Below are 22,250 nucleotides of genomic sequence, written 5' to 3'. Positions count from 1 at the left end.
CTCCGCACCGGGCAGTTGCTGCTGAGGGGGCACTGGCCACGGGCCAGGCCAGTGGAGAGAGGCTGCCAGCTCGGCCCGCGCTCGCGCCCGGGTGCAGACTGGGCGGTTGTCCTCGAAGAGTGACCGGCCAGGTCACGGCAGCGGGTTCTGGGCCCCAGCAGAGTGGCTGTCAAGTATCCAGGCTGGAGGATGGGCAGGCCTGTGAGGAACTGGGGCGTTTGTTCAGAGTAAGGCCCGCCCACTGCTGCTTTTGAAAGGAATCCCACCGTCCGGAGGCGCAGGTGGGAGTTGCACAGGCCGTGCCTCACCTCACAGGGGAGGGCAGCCTCCCCCCACGCAGTAAACGAGCCCATGCTCCCGTCTGGGCGTCCTCCCCCAGCCCCTGCAGCCCCTTCCTGCATCCAGCTTCTTGGAAGACTTGGCCTGGATGTTGCACCTGTGTCCCCCTGCTCAGATCCCATCGGGGGAGCAGGGGACAGTCACGGGGTCACATGTCACTGCAGAGGAGGCTGGAAGTGTCCCTGGCCTGCCACTGCTTCCTAGCGACAAAACTATCCTAGAGGCGGGAGATGGACTCTGGTGGGTGAGCGGGTACCTGCCTGCCCCCAGGGCCCCACTGGAGGAGCCGGCCAGGGGGCTGGCGGGGAGACAAGGGTGGGCAGTTGCTTTCTGGTGCTTCTTGTGTTCTAGGCGCTGTGCTACTTGCCAGATGGACCTGGTCCTGCAGCACCATTGCAGCAGTCCTGGGACGTGAGGACTGCTAGCAGGTCAGTCCTCAGGGTGGGGCCCTCTGATGCCAATTCCAGTGTCCTGGGACCCTCAGCTGGAGTCCTGGGGACCACGTCCCCGGGATCTTCAGGGAGTATTTCCAGCCTGGCCAAACGCCACGGCTAGACTCAACGTTCCTTTTACCTCTGCAGAAAGAGAGAGGAGTTTGCCAGCAGAAGGGGAGCTGAAGGAGGAAGGGGGGTTTCTTCTACCTTGAGCCCTGAATCTCCCCCTGATGCTTTGCTGTCCTTGAGCAGATCCTGCCCCCACCCACCTCGGGGCCTCAGGTTCTCACCTGGTGAACCAGGGGCTCAAAACCAAGGTCACGGATGGCCACCTGGTGGGCAGAGACGTGACTCCCTAGGAGGATATATTAGAACATCTTAGGTGCGATCATAGGTCAGAGAAGCCTGTTCTCAAGTGGCCATTGCCTCACTTGGAAGTTGGTTGAGGCAGTTCAGCTTATTTTGAGATCTCAGACCCCTCCAAAGGAGGGAGGGGTGACACTGTTGTTTGTCCAGAGCGGGCTTGGGTAAACAAAGGCTGAGAAAACATTGCCCAATACCTGCAGTCCCTTCCCTCTCATCCAGCTCTGCCCTTGGGCGCTTCCGGAGGTGGGGGAGGGAGGGAGGGAGGAGTCGTGCCTGGTGGGTGGAAGGGATGTGCCCTGTCACTTGGGTATAAGTAAGGGCTTGGATTGAGTCATTCTCTCCCTACCCCTGGGGCAGGAAAGATTCTGGGACAATTTCCACGGTGCAGCATATAGGCTGTGTGACTCTGGGCAAGTGAACTAACCCCTCTGACCCTCGGCTTCCTCCTCTGTGCAGAGAAGATCTTGCCTGTCTCGACTGTCTCAAGGGATCCCTGGGAGTGTCTGTAAGTGCCTGGTCCTTGGTCACTGACAGCTAATTCCTGTCCCGGGAAGGAGCCTAATGCAGGGTTGAGGAGCCAGGGTTCAAATCCCTGTTCTGCCAGCAGGTGCCGCTTACCCTCTCCAGGCCTTGTATGCACTCACCTCCTGAAGGACATCTTGGTTGCTTCCAAGTTTTGGCAGCTATGAATAACGCAGCTACACCTTTGGGTCTACGAAACAGCTGTCCTCCTACGAGGGAAACAAGAAGTGGCCACACCCTCAGCATTACACACCGATGTGGGCTTGCCAGGGAAGCAGTTCTGTCCCGCGGGGTGTGGCGGTGCTTCCGAGGGAGGTTTCTCTGTTTAACGGAGAGTGGCAGTTCTCGGGTGGCGGCGACTGTGCCCCAAAGGTAGCGTCTGGCAATGTCTGGAGCCATTTTTAGTTCTCAGGACTGGGGGTGGGTGGGTGCACCTGGCATCTAGTCGGTAAAAGCCAGGGATGCTGCTCGATGTCCTCCCGTGCACAGGACAGCCCCCTTGCCCACCACAAAGGATTATCCTGCCCCAAAGTTCGACAGTGCTGAGGATGAAACACCTACCCTGGGGACGTGTGAGCCATCCTTTCTGGATGACGCTCTACCGCCACCTAGTGAGCTCCAGAGGAGGTTCAAGGGAATGGCAGGGAGGTGGGTTGGGCTCCTGCCCTCCTGGTGATGCTGAATTCACTAAACCCACCAGTTGGGGAACTTCTACTCAGTGACCTCAGGTCAGGAATTCTGTGACTCGCAGCTTAGAGGATCAGAACTGACACGGCTTCACACCACACACAGACCCAACATTACCCACCTGCAAAGTGTGAAGAGTGGGTAGAAGGGAGTGCTACATCACATGACATGGGGAGAGGATCCAACTGGAGAAAATGACAATGGAAGAGCCCAGAGTCATCCAGGAGGCAGCATGTCCCCACCCTGGGTCCCCACCCCGTGGCCAGACGTACTAGGTCAGGGCGATGTCCCTGGATTTGCCAGCGGTCGCCTTCCAGGAGACGTTCCGTGTCCTCTTGCTCTGCCTTCCGGGGGCGCAAATATAAAAATAAAAATGCATGCAACTATGTATCATATTTTAGATCCCACATATAAGTGATACCACATGGTATTTGTCTTTCTCTTTCTGATTTACTTCATTTAGTATGATAATCCATGTAGCTGCAAATGACATTATTTCATTCTTTCTTATGGCTGAGTAATATTCCAGTGTATACGTGTACCACATCTTCTTTATCCATTCCTCTGTTGATGGACATTTAGGTTGCTCCCTGTCTTGGCTATTGTGAATAGTGCTGCTGTGAACATTGGGGTGCACATGTCTTTTCCAATTAAGAGTTTTTCTCTGGATTACTAATTGACTTTTTGTGACACCAGACAAATGTCAACATCCATCGGCCTCTGTTTCCTTATCTGTAAAATAGGAAAAATATTACCTACCTCTTGGGGTTGGTTTGAGGGAGAGACTGTGGTAGACCAGTTGTTCTTTACTAGACTAAGCAATAAATTCAGCTTTGTGTTTATATCTCAGATGTTGAATGATAGTCACATCCTACTTCAGATATGTGCTTTAAAAAACCAGCAGATCTGTGTTATCAAAATTTGGGGGCACTTTTAAGGACCTAAGTCCTCCCTCCTCTGCTCTGGAATCACACCCACATTGATCAAGAAGGCCACTGGAGGGACTTCCCTGGCGGTGCAGTATTTAAGAATCCGCCTGTCAACGCAGGGGACATGGGTTCTATCTGTGGTCCAGGAAGATCCCACATGCCGTGGAGCAACTAAGCCCGTGCGCCACAACTACTGAGCCCACGTGCTGCAACTACTGAAGCCTGCATGCCTAGAGCCCGTGCTCCACCGCAAGAGAAGCCACCACAACGAGAAGCCCGCGCACCACAACAAAGAGTAGCCCCCGCTTGCCCCGAGAAACCCCACGTGCAGCAATGAAGACCCAACGCAGCCAAAAAAAAAAAAAAAAAAAAAAAGGAAGGCCACTGGATGCTTTTTCCAAATGCTCAGTGTTTATTTGATTCTCTCTCCATGCCCTCTGGTAGGACAGACGTTTCACAGATACTGAGGTCCTATGACATGAAGGTCACAAGCCTACCTCAGACAAATGCAATGACCAAGTTAAAGTGGACACACAAGAATCACTACCTATGAGGGCTTTATGAGAATCAGAAATCATTATCCATCTTTGAGAAGGAACCCCTGGGCACAGCTGGACCCCAGAAGGTTCCTCCATCAGAGCGAGTGTGGGTGGGGAGGGTTTTTACATCTTCAGTTTTTCCACCAGTACCGGTCATCTTCCGCAAAAGAATACCAACTGTCACCAATTACAATGTGTGGCTTGAGTCGCTGCAGCTCCTCCAGAAGCCGCCTTATTCGAGCAGGGTATTGCCATTTCCACAGCCTGGGGAGCAAAAAGGGGACTTACTACTCTGAGAATTTGCTTCTGATGCTTCTCCCTTCCTCAGAATTCCTGGACTCCCCACCAAGGGTCTGAAACCTCCTCTTGCACTTTTTAAAAAAATTTTTGGCCACACCACACGGCATGCGGGATATTAGTTCCCTGGCCAGATATCAAACCCCCATCCCCTGCACTGGAAGCGCGGAGTCTTAACCACTGGACCGCCAGGGAGGTCCCTCCTCTTGTACTCTTGAGGAGAAACAGTGTGTTGTTCCCCATAGAATGCAAGTCAGTCCCTCCTTGTAAAGGAACTCTTTACAAGGCAGACACTACACTGAGATTTTACAGGCACCTGTCCCTCATAGCAATCTGAAGAGGCAGACATGGTTATTCATCCATTCAAGAACTCCTTCCTGAGAACTGACTTTGTGCCAGATCCTGTTACAGGGTTTAGAGGCACAGTGATGAACAAGGCAAAATCCCCACCATCACGAAGCTTATATTCTAGTAGAGAGAAACAGGTATTCAAATAGACACATGGTATTGTCCCCATTTGACAGATAAGGAAACAGCCTCCTGAAAGGTCCATTAGTAAAATCTAGGTCTGCCTCTTCTCATCTTCACCTACTAAGTCCCCTAAGTCACAAGCTTATCTCATCAAAGGCTACATTGCCTCCTGAGTCACTGACACAAATATGCCCCTTTTCAACACAGCCTTCTGCCTTTTCAGCTCACTCGCTGAAGTGATCGCTGAAACCGTTCTCTTTGGCTGCATCAAGATCTCCAAATCCACTGAGCCATGCTTTCCAATCCACCCTCCCCCTCAGATTTCACACCACAACCATCGTGTTCTTTCTGGTGACGTCCATCAGTCAAAACTTGACCCCTGGATAAATCCACCTGCTGTACGCTGAACCATACAGGAGAAACCAGTTAATCAACCGGGAAGTTTGCGACTGATATAAATACATCACAACCAGCCACAAGGGGCCTTCTGTGCTGCCGCAAGTTTTATGTTTCTCCAGTCAGGTCTTTACTTCCCTCAATCACAGCTGTACTTCTTCAGCTCCAGGGGCGCCCTGAACTTCTATTTTGTCTACGAACATGAGGTGCTAAGCAGCAAATACTTTTTCTATCGTCAAAATTAATTCCACACTCGGTCACTCTCTCTTACTCTTTCGTTTCCTTCTTAGCGTTTACCACCTGCAGTAATCCTGAACATTAAAAACATTTAATGGTGGGAAAATACACATAACCTTTACCATTTGAACCATTTTTCATTGTACAGGTCAGCGGCACTCAGTCCATCCACACTGTTGTGCAACCATCAGCACTGTCCGTCCTTATAACTCTTTTCATCTCCCCCAGCTGAAACTCTGTCCCCGTTAAACACTAACTCCCCGTCTCCCGCCCCCCACGTCCCCACCATTCCACTTTCTGTCTCTGTGGATCTGATGACTCTAGGTACCTGACCTAAGTAGTATCATGTAGTATTAGTCTTTCTGTGACTGGCTTATTTCACCAAGCATAGTGTCCTTAAGGTTCTTCCACGTTGTAGCATGTGTCAATTTCCTTCCTTTTAAGGCCGAATAATATTTTATGGTATGGACAGACCACACGTCATTTATCCATTCACCCATCAGTAGAGTAGATACCTGGGTTGCTTCCACCTCTTGGCTATTGTGAATGCTGCTGCTATGAACACAGGTGTGCAAATATCTCTTCGAAAACCTGCTTTCAATTTTGTTGGGTGTATACCCACAAGTGGGATGGCTGGATCCTATGGTAATTCTAGTTTTAGGTTTTTTTTTGAGGACAAACATTTTATTTGTATGTCATCTCTCCACGCTCCCCAAACCCATCCCCAGAGGAAGCCCCATGGTACCAGGCACCATACCCGCCCTGTATCTGCAGCACCCAACACGGTGCCTGGAACACGGTGGGCACTTAGTGGTTGGATAAAGATCTGGTTGATGACACAAGGTCTCAACTTCTCAGATCAACTGCTTCTCCACCAACTAGTGTGCCTGTAGCAGAAGGAGGTTCGTATTTCAGAAGACATCGCCGGGGACTTACCCGATGGTTTGTAGATTAGATTTGGGGTGTGCAAAGGCCAAACACAGCTTTGTCATCCCTCTGGGACCGAAATTGTTCTGCATCAGGTTTAGGCTGGTCAGGTGTTGATTGCAGGAGAGGGCGGAGGAGAGGGCCTCACAGCCATTGGAGGTCAGTCCACACGTCTCCAACCTTTAGAGAGCACAGCACAGCCAAGGAATGACCCCAAGATCCGGATCCTTCCTTCAACCCATGTTTGACTTCCACCACAACTTTAAAATCACAGCGGGGGGCTTCCCTGGTAGCACAGTGGTTGAGAATCCGCCTGCCAATACAGGGGACACGGGTTCAAGCCCTGGTCCGGGAAGATCCCACATGCCGCAGAGCAGCTAAGCCCGTGCACCACAACTACTGAGCCTGTGCTCTAGAGGCTGCGAGCCACAACTACTGAAGCCCACGTGCTACAACTACTGAGCCCGCGTGCCTAGAGCCCGTGCTCCGCAACAAAAGAAGCCACCGCAAAGAGAAGCCTGCGCACCACAACGAAGAGTAGCCCTCGCTCACCACAACTAGAGAAAGCCCGCACGCAGCAACAAAGACCCAACGCAGCCAAAAATAAATAAATAAATACCACAACAGACTACTACTCAGCCATGAAAAAGAACAAAATCTTGCCTCTTGCAGCAACATGGGTGGACCTGGAGTGTATTATGCATAGTGAAGTAAGTCAGAGAAAGACAAACACTGTATGTTTTCACTTAAATGTGGAATCTAAAAAATAAAATGAATGAATGAAGAAAACAGAAATAGAGTCATAGACACGGAGAAAAAAAAAACCAGTGGTGGGGGGGGGCAATAGAGAAGTAGGGGATTAAGAGGTACAAACAACTAGGTATAAAATAAATCAGCAGCAGGACTTCCCTGGTGGTCCTGTGGTTAAGAATCTGCCTTCCCAATTTTTTCAGATTCCACAAATATGCGTTAATATATGATATTTGGTTTTCTTTTTATGACTTACTTCAGTCTGTAGGACAGTCTCTAGGTCCATCCACATCTCTACAAATGACCCAATTTCATTTCTTTTTATGGCTGAGTAATAGTCCATTGTATATATGTGCCACGTCTTCTTTATCCATTCATCTGTCGATGGACAGTTAGGTTGCTTCCACGTCCTGGCTATTGTAAGTAGTGCTGCAATGAACATTGGGGTGCATGTGTCTTTTAATTAAGGTTTTCTCTGGGTATATGCCCAGGAGTGGGATTGCTGGGTCATATGGTAGCTCTATTTTTAGTTTTTTAAGGAACCTCCATACTGTTCTCCATAGTGGCTGTATCAATTTATATTCCCTCCAGCAGTGCAAGAGGGTTCATTTTTCTCCACACCCTCGCCAGCATTTATTGTTTGTAGAAACAATGTACTTTAAAAAAAAATTTATTTATTTATTTATTTTTGGCTGCATTGTGTCTTCGTTGCTGCGTGCGGGCTTCCTCTAGTTGCGGTGAGCAGGGGCTGCTCTTTGTTGCCGTGTGCGTGCTTCTCATTGTGGTGGCTTCTCTTGTTGCAGAGCATGGGCTCTAGGTGCGTGGGCTTCAGTAGTTGTGGCATGCGGGCTTAGGTGCTCCACGGCATGTGGGATCTTCCCGGACCAGGGATCGAACCCATGTCTCCTGCGTTGGCAGGCAGATTCTTAACCACTGCACCACCAGGGAAGTCCCAAAACAGTGTACTTTAATTAAAAAATACTTTTATTGCCAAAAAACGCTAATCTTCTGAGCCTTCATCGAGTCATAGTAGTAACGTAAAAGTTCACCAATCTGGAATTAACAGATACAAGCTACTGTATATAAAATAGGTAACCAACAAGGACCTACTGTATAGCACAGGGAATATGCTCAATATCCTGTAATAACCTATAAGGGAAAAGAATCTGAAAAATAATTATATATATATATAATGTATAACTGAATCACTTTGCTGTACACCTGAAACTAACACAACATTGTAAATGAACTATATTTCAGTTAAAAAAAGTAAAAAGTAAAAAAAAAGCTCATTGCTCACAGATCACCATCACAAATATGATAAAAATGAAAAAGTTTGAAACATTGGGAGAATCACCAAAATGTGACAGAGACACAAAGTGAGAAAATGTTGGAAAAAATGGCACTGATAGACTTGCTTGATGCAGGGTTGCCACAAACCTTCCATTTGTGAAAAACATAGTATCTGGGAAGAACAATAAAATGAGGTCTGCCTGTAAGCTACTTTCTGTCTTTATGGATTTGCCCATTCTGGATATTTCATAGAAATGGAATCATACAACATGTGACCTTTTGTATTTGGCTTATTTCACTTTAACCTAATGTCTTCAAGGTTCATCCACATTGTAGCATGTGTCAGTGCTTCAGTCCTTTTTTTTTTTTAATTTAATTTTTAATTTTACATTGTATTGTTGATTTATTGATACAATGTTGTGTTAGTTTCAGGTGTACAGCAGTGATTCAATTGTATATATATATAATATATATATATAATATATATATATATATCCATTCTTTTTCAGATTCTTTTCCCATATAGGTTATTACAGAATATTGAGTAGCATTCCCTGTGCTGTACAGTAGGTCCTTGTTAGTTATTATATATATATATATGTTAGTGTGTACATGTTAATCCCAAACTCGTAATTTATCCCTGCCCACCATGTTTCCCCTTTGGTAACGATGTTTGTTTTCTATGTGAGTCTGTTTCTTTTTCATAAGTTCATTTGTATCCTTTTTTTTTAGATTCCACATAATAAGCCATATCATATGGTACTTGTCTGTCTCTGTCTGACTTCCTTCACTTAGTATGACCATCTCTAGGTCCATCCATGTTGCAGCAAATGGCACTATTTCATTCTTTTTTTTACGGCTGAGTAATATTCCATTGTATGTACTGGCACACTGTTTTAAACAAGCCTCTGAGGTGATTCTGATGCTTAGTAGGGTTTGAGAACCAGCCATGTCATCATTTGCTCTTTGGTCCACCTTTCTCGCTAGACCATAAATGCAGCCACTCCAAGGTCTTTACACGTCCATACCTCCACCATTTGGCGCTGTGTTCAGCACACATGGGGTTTCCAGTAAACACGTATTTAGTTCTCACTGCCTCCAGACCCTGTTCTCAAGCGTTGGCTATTTAATTCATCCATATAAAGGAGCCCAGTTGGAATTTGTGCCTCAGTCTGTTACTCTGCCATGGTTGTATGCTGTCTAATTTGATGGAATTGTGAAAATCAGAACATGGTCTTTGTTCAAGCGACTTAACAATATTTCTGCAGTTCCCTCACCAATCATACACCAGGGGGAACTAAAACTCCCCCTGGGAGTGGGTCCCCTTCACTCTGTGCCCAGCCCTCAAAGAGGTGATCCCAGGAAACATACCCAAGTCTCCTCAGAGAATTCTTCTGCTTCAGTCCCTCACACAGCGCTGCAATCCCGTGGTCACCCAGGGCATTGGCGGCTAGATCCAGGCTCTTCAGGTGTTGACTTCTTGTGATGACATAAGACAGATTCTTGCAGCAAGCGGCAGTGAGATGGCAATTTACCAATCTGCAAGAGGAGGGAAGTGGGGGTGGGTGGGGGAGAGAGAGCATGAGAGAGAGAGATGAAGAGAGAGAGAGATGGAGAGCGAGAGATGAAGACAGAGAGATGAAGAGATATAGAGAGATGGAGAGAGAGAGGGAGAGAGATGGAGAGAGAGAGGTTGAGATGAAGAGAGGTTGAGATGAAGAGAGAGATGGAGATTGTTGAGCGAGATTTAGAGAGAGAGACAATATCTGTACCTTTTGAGGAGAGCGCCACCGTGGGATAAGGTTCAGAAACATTAGTAGAGATTCCCCTTGTTCCTTCCTAACTGGCGATCCTTCTGTCCACCCCTGTGAACAGCTTAGGACAGTTTATCATCTCAAGAGACAGATAATAGCAGAGGGTGGGGAAAGTGTTTGAAGAGACTGGAGGCGTCTTCAGACAAAGAAATGAGCGTATCAGAGCATTCTTTTCACCTGAAGATGGGATAAACATTCTCCCTGGTGGAGGGCAGGGAGAGAGACGGAAAAAAACACGAGTAGAAATTGGTAGAGCCTCTGACAAAGGGACAGAGCCCTGAGAGGGACAGAAAAGATGATAGAAGTCACTGAAACACTAGGTAGGGTTTGGAATCCAAAAGGAGAAGGGGTCTTGGGTGTCTGTTCCCAGGAGGAGTGGGAGAGGGTGGAAATGGCCCCTTCAGTAATGACTAGATGAGTCATTTGAGTAGACACGACAGAAACAGCTCCGGAGTCTCACATCATCAACTTAGTGTGCTAAGCACAGAATGATCTCACTGGGCCCATCTCCATGAGGCATTCACAGCAAGAACGAGGAAGGAGGGCTTCCCTGGTGGCGCAGTGGTTAAGAATCCGCCTGCCAATGCAGGGGACATGGGTTTGATCCCTGGTCTGGGAGGATCCCACATGCCGTGGAGCAACTAAGCCCATGTGCCACAACTACTGAGCCTGTGCTCTAGAGCCCATGAGCCACAACTACTGAGCCTGCATTCTAGAGCCCATGATCCACAACTACTGAAGCCCACGCACCACAACTACTGAAACCCATGTACCTAGAGCCCGTGCTCCGCAACAGGAGAAGCCACCGCAATGAGAAGCCTGCACAATGCAAAGAAAAGTAGCCCCCACTCGCCACAACTAGAGAAAGCCCGCACGCAGCAACAAAGACCCAACGCAGCCAAAAATAAATAAAAAAAAGAAAAAAAGAAAAAAGAACGAGGAAGGACTCACTTGTGAAGACCAGGTGGGAATGATCAAGTCTTAGAGGCCAGTATGGACCAATGGTGATGGGGAGAACCAGAAAATCTCCCAGCACTTAAGTGCAACCCCAAAGAAACGGCATCTCCAATGGACTAAGCTGAATTTTCTATACCATGCAGCATTAGGGCTCAAAACGCCAATTCCATGAAAATAAATAGAAGAATTAATACTTGGGGGCTACTCAGAGGTTTGTGGGCTACGATCTCTATCCAATTCCTTTCGTTTGTTTATTTTTGGAGAGGGAGAGCTCTCAAAGTGGTCCCACTTTTTGGTCCATTAACTCTACCTTTGTAATTGATCATAAGAAAAGGCTACCAGCACACAAAGTTTGATAAGGTACACATGACTAAAACACTGGACATAAGCCCAGTGTCCAGCTTTTGGGGATTTTATTTATTAAAATTTAATTTTTTAATTTTTAAATTTTTTTGTTTTTTGGCCACACCACTTGGCACGTGGGATCCTAGTTCCCTGACCAGGGATTGAACCCATACCCCCTGCAGTGGAAGCACAAAGTCCTAACCACTGGACCGCCAGGGAAGTCCCAGCTTTTGGGGGTTTTAAAAGTTATTATGCACCATTAAATGGAATACCATATCGTGCTTCATTTACTATTATGATTTGCTTATCCTCAAGGACAGAATGTGAGACCCAAGCAAGGTTTAGGTTCCTTGGGAGTTTTAGTTCCCCCTGGTGTATGATTGGTGGGGGAACTGCAGAAATACTGAGAGCCACATGCCTGCCACATGGTAAGAATACCTGAAGTGGTAACTGCTAAGATCCTTTCTTTGTGACACATTCAATGTTGCTTATGCATCTGGGAGACATTAACTGAAATATTAAGAGTGATTATTGCTTGGTTTCAAGCTTAGAGATTTATTTCTGCTCATTGAGGTCTTTTAATTTTTTCTAGTTGGTTTAGTGATGGAATACTCCTAGTATATAAAAATGTTCCGATAGGGGTGAAGAAATTTGAGCCCCAGAGAGAAAAGGGATTGAGAGATAGACAGCCATCCCCTCCCCCTCCACCCCACATACAGAATGAATAGGTGAAGATTAACTTGGTGCAAGATGTTCTGAAAAGTAAAGAGGTTTTAGAGATCAAGCGTGTCCTAGAACCCCCATAGATCCTTCCACGGGCCTCCCGTTCAGAATACTTTCTCTTTCCTTCCCATACTCACTGCAGTGTCAACACATCAACTTACCCAGAGTGTCCACCGGAAAGAATGAGCCTCAGTTGACCCTAGAACTAATTTGTGGTACCATCGCTCTTGACATTCTAGAACCTCAGGCCCCCAGATGGTAGAGTGGATCCCCAACAACCAGGGAAACTTACTCAAGGTCCTGGAGGGGACAAGACGGCTCCATCATGACCTCACACAGAAGGTTCATCCCGTCATCTTCCAAGGGGTTCATGCTAAGGCTCAGATGCGTCAGACGTCTGTTACCCATGAGTGCAAATGCAAGAAAGCCACAGCCAGCCACGTCCAGGTTGCATGCGTTTAGTCTGCAGGGCACACACAGGGAGAGAGGGCAGTCATGCGTGTTTCTCAGTGCGACCTCACGTGAGCAACTTCCCTCGGCCTCAGTTTTCTCCTCCTGTGGGTGTCAGGGACGGGGTGACCGTGGAACACCTGGCACAGTGCACGTGCTGGGTGCTCGTCAAGATCCATCTCTTTCTAATTTTCCTCCATACTCAGTGCATTCGCTTCCTATGGCTGCTGTAACAAAGGGCCACGAACTTAGTGTTTTAAAAACACACCTATGTTATCTTATGGTTTTGGAGGTCAGAGTCTCACTGGGCTGGAAATCAAGATGTCAGCAGGGCTGTGTTCCTTCTGGGGAGAATCTGTTCCCTTGCCTTTTGCAGCTTTTAGAAGCTGCCCACATGCCTTAGATCTTGGTCTCCAGCCAGCAACTGTATCACTCTGTTATCACCCCTCCACCTGTGATTCTCTACCTCCTTCTTTCCCTCTGAAGGACATGTGTGATTACATGGGGGCCACCCAGATACTCTAGGTGACTCTCCCCATCTCAAGATTCTTTTTAAAAATTTTTTCTTTTGCTATTTTATTCTATTCTATTTTATTTTTACTTTGGCTGCACCGCACGTCTTGCGGGATCTTAGCTCCCTGACCGGGGATCGAACCTGTGCCCCCTGCAGTGGAAGTGCGGAGTCCTAACCACTGGACCGCCAGGGGAGTCCCTCAGGATTCTTAACTTAATCACACTGCAAAGTCCTTTTTACCATGTAAGGTAACATATTCATAGGTTCCAGGGATTAGGACATGGACATCTTGGCGGGGGGGTGGCCCTCGCTAGTCTATCTACACTACTATCTCCCCATACTTACTCACTGGGGAACCTTAGAACTCGTCATAAGGTAGACATATGAATCAAAGTTATATTCTTCAACAGAATTTCTGGCTACAGGTATACCATTAATGCACGAATGTTTTCCCCTCATGTGACGTTGTTGGTGGACTAATCGGTCAAAGAGATGAAATGGCAGAGCTGGTTGTCGGCACAGAGCAGAACAGTCTCACATTCTTACTGTCAAACCAAAGATTTTGGATAGAAGAGTCTGGCAACACGAGGGGGCAGTATTCAAAATAGTGACAAGGACACCTACACCTACTGTAAAATAGCTAGAGTACACAGCACCCCCACATGTGTGCATGTGTCACACACACTTTGTGGCTATTGATTCTGCATCACCAGTACCCTCGTCTGAAAATCTCATCTCTCTTTTTTTTTTGGCCACGCGTCACGTGGGATCTTAGTTCCTTGACCGGGGATCAAACCAATGCACCCTGCATTGGAAGTACAGAGTCTTAACCACTGGACCGCCAGGGGAAGTACTGAAAAATCTCAGCTCTTATCCAACACTCCCCTGCCAGAATCTAACCTATGTATACATAGGGACCACATCTGCCTCTCATCTCTGTCCCTAGCAACCAAGAATGTTTGCCCAACGTAGGTGCTTAATAAATGGTCAAGCCTCATTATTCATGGACTCTGCATTCCTGAATCCGCCTCCTTGCTAACATTGGTGTCCCCAAAAACCGATATTTGCAAATCAATAATGTGCAGAGCAGAGAAAAATTTGAGGTGTCGGTTGCACATGCTCCTAGCTGAGGTTGGAATTTTTCAGCTGTCACACCATAAACAGGCATTCCTTTTCATGGTCCCGTTAATGCCACGATTTTTTGCATTTTTTTGTTTTTTTGTTGTTGGTGGTGGTGACTTCATTGTTTAAAATGGCCCCCAAGGATAGTGCTAAGGTGCTGTCTAGTGTCCTAAGGGTAAGAAGGCTGGGATGTACTTTATGGAGAAAACATACGTGTTACATAAGCTTCCTTCAGGGATGAGATCTAGTGCTGTTGGCTGTGAGTTCAATGTTAATGAATCAATAATATGCATTAAATAAAGTGTCTTTAAAAAGAAATACACAACACAAGGTTATGTACTGATTGGTTGAAGAAAATGTGACACAAGTGAACTTTATCTACGAAACAGAGACAGACATACAGACATAGAGAACAGACTTGTGTTTGCCAAGGGGGAGGGAGGCTGGGGGAGGGATGGATTGGGAGTTTGGGATTCGCAGATGTAAGCTATTATATATAGCATGGATAAACAACAAGGTCCTACTGTATAGCACAGGGAACTATATTCAATATCCTGTGATAAACCATAATGATAAAGAATACATGTATAACTGAATCACTTTGCTATACAGCAGAAATTAACACAACAATATAAATCAACTATACTTGAATAAAATAAATTTAAAAAAAAGTGACCAGAGGCTCCCAGGAACCTAACCCTGTATTTCCCCCAGGAGCAATGGTTCAGTATTCGCTAATTCAGCATTTGCTAATTCAGTATTCAAGGCAACTCTATAGAACACAACTGCCACAAGTAATGAGAATCGGCTGTATTTTGATAAATGAGGACTTCCCACTGTAAGAAAACACAGAGGCGGAGGTGGAATTTTCCACGGAAGGATAAAATATAGGAGCTATCAGGAGGGGCAGGATGTGGCACTTATCAGGCCCCTTCGTCCTGACAATTTCCACGTTCCCCACTGCTTTCTGCTCTTTGTAATAAAGCTACGAATCCTCGCAGGGCAGCGAGTTGGACTCACATCAGCCTCTGTAGACCACAGCTGGGAAGTTTCACGGCTCGACACAGCAGATTCATGCCTTCACTCCCCAGGCTGTTTCCTGACAGGTACAGGTGTGTCAAGCTCTGGTTCTTGGTGAGAGCCGAGGCCAGATCCTGGCAGTCAGTGGCTGTGAGGCCGCAGTTCCCCAGTCTGCAAGGAGAGAGTCCCAGAAAGGAAATGATATCTATTCTTAAATTTCCATCTCTCCCTCCCTTGCAAGGAAGGGAGAGAAAGGTCACCCCCATAGCTGACACGCCCTGGCAGATATCTGGTGATGTCACATCATGTCTGTGTTTAACTTGCAAACTCAACTCCAGTGCTTCAGTCCCCAAATTCCACTCTGAAAGAATGAAATAATGCCATTTGCAGCAACAAGGATGGACCTAGAGATGGTCATACTGAGTGAAGTAAGACAGAGAGAGACAAATATCATATGATATTGCTTATATGTGGAATCTTAAAAGAAAAGATACACATGAACTTACAAAACAGAAATATGACTCACAGACAGAAAACAAACTTATGGTTACCAAAGGGGAAAGGTGGCAGGGAGGGATAAATTAGGAGTTTGGGATTAACAGATACGGACTACTATATATAAAAGAGATAACCAATAAGGACCTACTGTATAGCACAGGGAACTCTACTCAATGTCTTGTAATAATCTACAAGGGAAAAGAATCTGAAAAAGAATATATATATGCATATACATACATATATGTATCTACATATATATATATACATATACATTTTTTATCTGAATCATTTTGCTGTACACCCAAAACTAACACAACATTGTAAATCAACTATACTTCAAATCAAAACAAAACAAAACAAAACAAAAATACTACTCTAAATATCGTGGATGATTAAATCTTCCATCAACCACCATGGGCAGCACCTGGGAAATGCAAATCTGCTCTCTATCTGGCTGTTTTACTGTGGTGTGAGGTTTTGCAGAGATGGGTGACTTCCTTATTTCGAAGGACTTACATTTAATACATCATGACCCATAGATATAAACTAGATAGTCTACCTCTTTAGCAAAGCTTAAGAAGCAACAGTACTTGAAAATGAGAGTTTAATAGTACTTCTCTCATGGGATTGTGACAAAATTAGATGAATTGACACATCTGACGTGCTTAGAGCAGTGCAATGCACATAGCAAGCACTTCCGCTGTATTATTGGCGGTGGTTCCTTTCGATGAAGGAAGAAATGCTTGCTGGGTTGGACTTGAAAGGGATCAGGACAGGCCACCTCAAAAATATGCTACTTTGACTTAAACAGTATTTTGAGCTGGAGGCAATTAAGAAAAATCAGACACAGGAGGAGCTCTCTGCCCTCCACCTATCTGCCTGAAAGCAGGGCACACATTTCCCCCACTTCCTGTACCAGGGAAAGAACAACCTTTATCACAGAGATGGAGGTGGCACTGAGGTGAGTCTTCCTATAACCCTTATTTTCTATTAGTTTCCCCCATTTACTTCCTAGTCACCTTCCCATAATTTATCAGCCCATAGAAGCCCCAAACCCCTTTCCTTTGTCTAGTCACTTCTCCACAATTCATTACCTTTTGTTAAAATGGTATATAAGCTCCTGAGTCTAACTGCTTCTTCGGGTTTTTCACTTCCTTTCTGTGAAGGCCCCATGCGCATTAAAAAAAATTATCAATAAAATTTGTATGCCTTTTCTCCCGCAAATCTGTCCATTGTCTGTTTAATTTGCAGGCCCCAGACACTGATCATAAGAGTGTAGAATAAAGTTTTTCTCCCCCACTCCCCCCACAGGTTGATGGCTAGAAGCTATGTTGGCTTCCACTGTGATTTTTTTTTTTCCCCCTTCTGGGCTTGAAAGGGTAATTTGTGCCACTTGGTTTTCAACTTTTGCTCTGATTCAGAACCAAACTCCCACTGAAGGAGAATGCTCCTGCCATGGTATGCTTTGGGAGTGGTGGGGAGAAACAACCTTGTCCAAATTGTGGGATGTCAAGGAGGAAATTCCCAGGTAACAGATCAGTTCCCTAGGTATCAAATGGGAGCTCAGATTTTAGTTGTGCCTTTTATTCCCTGTATGACCTGAGACAAGAGACTTCCCTTCTTCTGGAGTCTGCTTTCCTCATCAGCAAGTGGGAGGAAAAAATTCCCAGCTGGTAGGTTGCTTGTGAAAATGATGTTAATGGGAGAGAACACTTAGCACAGAGCCTGGTGCTTAAGGATGCCATAGATGGCAGCTTAACCACAATCCTACGTCTCTTTGGGATTTTAGCATTGGAGAAAGTTTCAAGTATATAGTACAGTATTGTTAACTATAATCTGAATGCTGTATGTTAGATCCCCAGAACTTATTCCTCTTATAACTGGAAGTTTATACCCTTTGACACATATGTCCCCATTTCCCCAACTCCCAGCCTCTGGCAACCTCCATTCTACTCTGTTTCTTCAAGTTCAGCTTTTGCTCTGGTCTTTTATATCAGTTTGGAGTCAGTAGCAAAGACATAGATGTTAGTTTTTGGGTCTTTCTCAGACCTCCACGTTGGGCTCTCCCATGAGGTCCCATCTCCCATTCTAACCCTCGGCTTACGCATCAGCCAATTCCCCTCCCTTTTCCCCATGACTTGGATGATCTCAAGAGAAGATAACTCTGGTGAACAGAGTTCAACTCACATAAGCTTCTGCAGGGTGCACTGTGTGACCTTCAAGGCATCACAGAGAGACTTTATGCTCTGGTCCGTCACCTTATTTCCTGCCAGGCTCAGGGATTTCAGGCTGATGGACGAAACAAGCATTTGGGAGATCACCTGACAACAGGTGTGGGTTAGTTCACAGTGATCCAACCTGCAGAGACAGGCAACGGGAGACACATCTCCACCTCTTCCCAGAAGCAAGCCATTTCCCCTCCTTCCCTGCCCGGGAGCCACTCTGTCCCTTCGGCTGATTCCTGGATGCTGTTTGCTCTGGCCTGAGGGTCTGAGCATTTGCTGTTTCTGTTTGCAACACCCCTCCTCATCCCAGCCCCAGGTCTTTTTGGGGTTCAATTTTCCATTCACTCTCCAGAGTGTCACTTCTTCTGAGTAAGTGGGTCTCACTACCTTCCTTAACTACGCCTGCCCTGCCCTACCCAACCCCATCCTCTTGCTTCAGTATTATTTTATTCATAGCGATTATCAAAAGCTGACATCTCATATATTTATCTGACATATAACACTAAGTATCAGGTGTAACTTGATATATTTATACATTGCAATATGTATACATTGATTTGATACATTTATATATTGCAATATGATTGCCAATGTAGCAGTAGCTACAACCTGTATCACATCACGCGTTATCACTTTTTATTTGTTTGTTTTTGGTGGGAATAATTCAGATCTAGTCTCCTAGCAATTTTGATGTTTATAATACAATACTGGGGCGTCTATAATCATTACACTGTGCATTAGATCTCCAGGACCTATTTATCTATTAGTTGCAAATTGGTACCCTTAAATAGGATATCCTCTAGGCCTGATGTGTCACGTAATCTGCCGTTTTGCAGGTAGCTTTACCATCTGAAACATGGAGATGACCGCTACCAACCACAGCAGTGCTTGTGAGGATTAGAAGGGTAAATACCGCAGCGAGGCGTTGCTTTAATTGTGCAAACCTGTTCTTGCTTTTACCTGGATGCAGAGCTGGATTACATTTCACAGCCTGCCTTGCAGCGAGTATGATCACACAACTGAGCTCCTGCTAAGAGAATATGAGGGGAAGCGATTTGAACCACTTCTGAGTCAGGTCCATAAGACCTCCAGGTTTCCCCAAGCTCCCTCTGCTTCCATAAGCAGACTGCCTGTGCCCAGCAGGGTCTTGGAAGCTGTGTGTTAACAGTAGGACCTGGGCTTCCCTGGTGGCGCAGTGGTTGGGAATCCGCCTGCCAATGCAGGGGACAGGGGTTCGAGCCCTGGTCTGGTAAGATCCCACATGCCGCGGAGCAGCTAAGCCCCTGCGCCACAACTACTGAGCCTGCGCTCTGGAGCCCGCGAGCCACACCCACTGAGCCTGCGCTCTAGAGCCCGCGAGCCACACCCACTGAGCCTGCGCTCTAGAGCCCGCGAGCCACACCTACTGAGCCCTTAAGCCACACCTACTGAGCCCGCGAGCCACACCTACTGAGCCCGCGAGCCACACCTACTGAAGCCCGCGCGCCTAGAGCCTGTGCTCCACAAGAGAAGCCACCGCAATGAGAAGCCTATGCACCGCAACTAGAGAAAAGCCCTCATGTAGCAATGAAGATCCAACGCAGCCAAAAATAAAAAAATAAATAAAATAAATTTATGAAAAAAGAAAACAAACAAATGCTGGAGAGGGTGTGGAGAAAAGGGAACCCTCCTAAAACAAAAACAAAAACCAGTAGGACCTGTTAGCCTGGACTGTTTATATAGACATCTCAACCCCGTTTGGACTGTTTATATAGGCAATAAATGCCCTTCTATTATTCCTGAGCCATTATACATTTTTGCGTCTATTTGTCACAGAACCTAACGAATACACTAGCACATAGAAAACAATCTCAATTATTTGCTCTGTTGGGTTTTAGATGGATCTTTGAGTTCTCCAAACATACATGCTTTTGGTGTGTGTGTGCATGTACAGCTTCTCGGTTCACTTATTTTTATCTCCCCGTGCTAGCCTATGAGAACAGGAACCTTGTCCCATTCATCAGGACATTCCCAGAACCCATGAGATAGTGTTATAAACATAACAGGAGCTCTGTATTTGTTCAACGCAAGAAAATGAATCTCCCATTGAGCTTGCAATCAAAATCCTTCACAATGTGGCCCGGATCTGTCTTTCAAAGACAGATCTGTCCCTCCCATTTAGAGATTAGCCAATCACCCCATCCCTTCTCTCCATTCAATACATCTTTGGGGGCATAGTTTGGACCAGGTGCTGGGAGTAAAGCAGTTCTAGGTTCTGGGAATAAGCAGTGAAGGAAACAGAACACTCCTGTCCTCATGAGTTACCAGAAGGTAAACTCATTAGGATTCCCAAGAAATGGGCTGTCATCTCTCACCATATGATTTTACACTTTCTCTTTCCTTGGCCCCAAATAGCCTTTCTCTCTCTCCTCTTTTCTGACAACGTGTGTCTTATTTATTCTTTGAATCCAAGCTCTAGTTACCCTATTAGTGAAGCATCAAGAGGGACAGAGACAGAGACAGAGACACAGAGAGACACAGAGACACAGACAGATAGAGACAGAAAGAGACAGAGACACAGAGAGAGACAGAGAGACACAGAGACAGAGATGACAGAGAGAGATTCATCTCCTCATTCCCAGAGATGGTTGTAAAACCCACATGGCATTTAGCAGACACATCCGCATTTCCATCCTGTAAGGACTTCTACTCTCCGACTAACTTCCTTGGGTTACGTTTTTTTTTTTTTTTTTTTTTTTTTTTTTTTTTTTTAACATCTTTATTGAAGTATAATTGCCTTACAATAGTGTGTTAGCTTCTGCTTTATAACAAAGTGAATCAGTTATACATATACAATATGTTCCCATTTCTCTTCCCTCTTGCATCTCCCTCCCTCCCACCCTCCCCATCCCACCCCTCTAGGTGGTCACAAAGCACCGAGCTGATCTCCCTGTGCTATGCGGCTGCTTCCCACTAGCTATCTATTTTACATTTGGTAGTGTATATATGTCCATGACACTCTCTTACCCTGGTTACGTTTTTAAATGTGCAGTTTGCAAGTTAACATAAGGTGCAAAGCAAGCTACTCTTCCGCACTTGCGGTGTGTCAGTCAACAAAGCTGAGCAGACCTCGTGCTCATCTGTCTCAAAATACGCCAAAAGCACCAAGGAGTAGTGGTCTTTAGTTCCAGCTAATCTAATTGGCAAGACACATGCCCAGGAATTACAAAACTGTGGTAAGAACTCCAAACTGGAAATGACCAAAATGTCCCTGAATTGGTGAATGGCTACACTAACTGTGCACATCTGTATCACCGAACGGTTCTCAGTAATAAAAAGGAACACACTGTTGATATACGGAACAGCTTGGACGGATCTCAAGGGCATTTACAGATTGAAAGAAGCCCATCTCAGGCAATGACATACTGTATGGTTCCATTCATATAGTGCTGTTGAATGAAAAATTACAGAGATGGAAAACCTGACTGTGTGTGTATACACACACACACACACACAAGGGGATACTTCTCAGCCACAGAAAGGATGAAATCTTGCCATTTGTGACAACATAATACCCTCAAGTTCAATTTGTGTTAAGTGAAATAAGACGGAGAAAGACAAATACCGTATGATTGCACTCATAATGTGGAATCTAAAAAACTGATAAAGAAAACCCCCAAATAAATGAACAAACCAAATCAAAACAAACATGTCGATACAGAGAACAGTGTAGTGGTTACAGGATGGTGAGGGAGGTCTACTGCATAGTGACGGATAGAAAACAAATTTTTGGTGGTGAGCATACTGAAGTGTAGATGGAAGTAGAAATATAATGTTGGGGACTTCCCTGGTGGCACAGTGGTTAGTAATCTGCCTGCCAACGCAGGAGACGAGGGTTCGAGCCCTGGTCCGGGAAGATCCCACATGTTGTGGAGCAGCTAAACCCATGAGCCACAACTACTGAGCCTGTGCTCTAGAGCCCAAGAGCCACAACTACTGAGCCCGTGTGCCACAACTACTGAAGCCCGTGCGCCTAGAGCCCGTGCTCCGCAACAAGAGAAGCCACCACAAGGAGAAGCCTGTGCACTGCAACAAAGAGTGGCCCCTGCTCGCCGCAACTAGAGAAAGCCTATGCGCAGCAGCGAGGACCCAACACAGCCAAAAATAAATAAATTAATTAATTAATTAATTAAAAAAGAAATATAATGTTATAATGTTATATAAGTTTCATATATACAAGTCAATGTTACCACAATAAAAAATGTTTTAACAGCCTAAATAAAATTGGTTTTTGCCAGAAAAAAAATTGAAAGTTATGTACATTTCACCACAAGAAAAAAGTAACACAAAATTTACCATCTTAGCTTCTCAGTGTACAATTCAGTGGCACTAATTATATACACACTGTTGCGCAGC

At 45.8% G+C, this 22,250-nt stretch overlaps 1 protein-coding gene across 1 annotated transcript in view; it reads right to left on the bottom strand.

Annotated features, from left to right (window-relative positions):
• Positions 1 to 1,416: 1,416 nt before the first annotated feature.
• NLRP5 (NLR family pyrin domain containing 5) overlaps positions 1,417 to 22,250 on the bottom strand; it is a 34,124-nt gene continuing 13,290 nt past the window's right edge. The window contains exons 5-10 of the mRNA XM_082367213.1: positions 17,818 to 18,246; positions 15,133 to 15,303; positions 12,319 to 12,489; positions 9,559 to 9,726; positions 6,154 to 6,324; positions 1,417 to 4,080 (exon numbers count right to left, since the gene is read on the bottom strand). Of these exons, the coding sequence (XP_082223339.1) occupies positions 3,948 to 4,080; positions 6,154 to 6,324; positions 9,559 to 9,726; positions 12,319 to 12,489; positions 15,133 to 15,303; positions 17,818 to 18,246 (1,243 nt within the window). The 3' untranslated portion in view covers positions 1,417 to 3,947. The remainder of the gene's footprint in view (positions 4,081 to 6,153; positions 6,325 to 9,558; positions 9,727 to 12,318; positions 12,490 to 15,132; positions 15,304 to 17,817; positions 18,247 to 22,250) is intronic.

The sequence above is a fragment of the Balaenoptera borealis genome (genome assembly GCF_965194805.1).
Source record: "Balaenoptera borealis genome assembly, chromosome: 19".
Classification (NCBI taxonomy): Eukaryota; Metazoa; Chordata; class Mammalia; order Artiodactyla; family Balaenopteridae; genus Balaenoptera; species Balaenoptera borealis.
The sequence above is the reverse complement of the archived record's forward strand: the minus strand, read 5'-3'. Positions and strand labels throughout refer to the sequence as shown.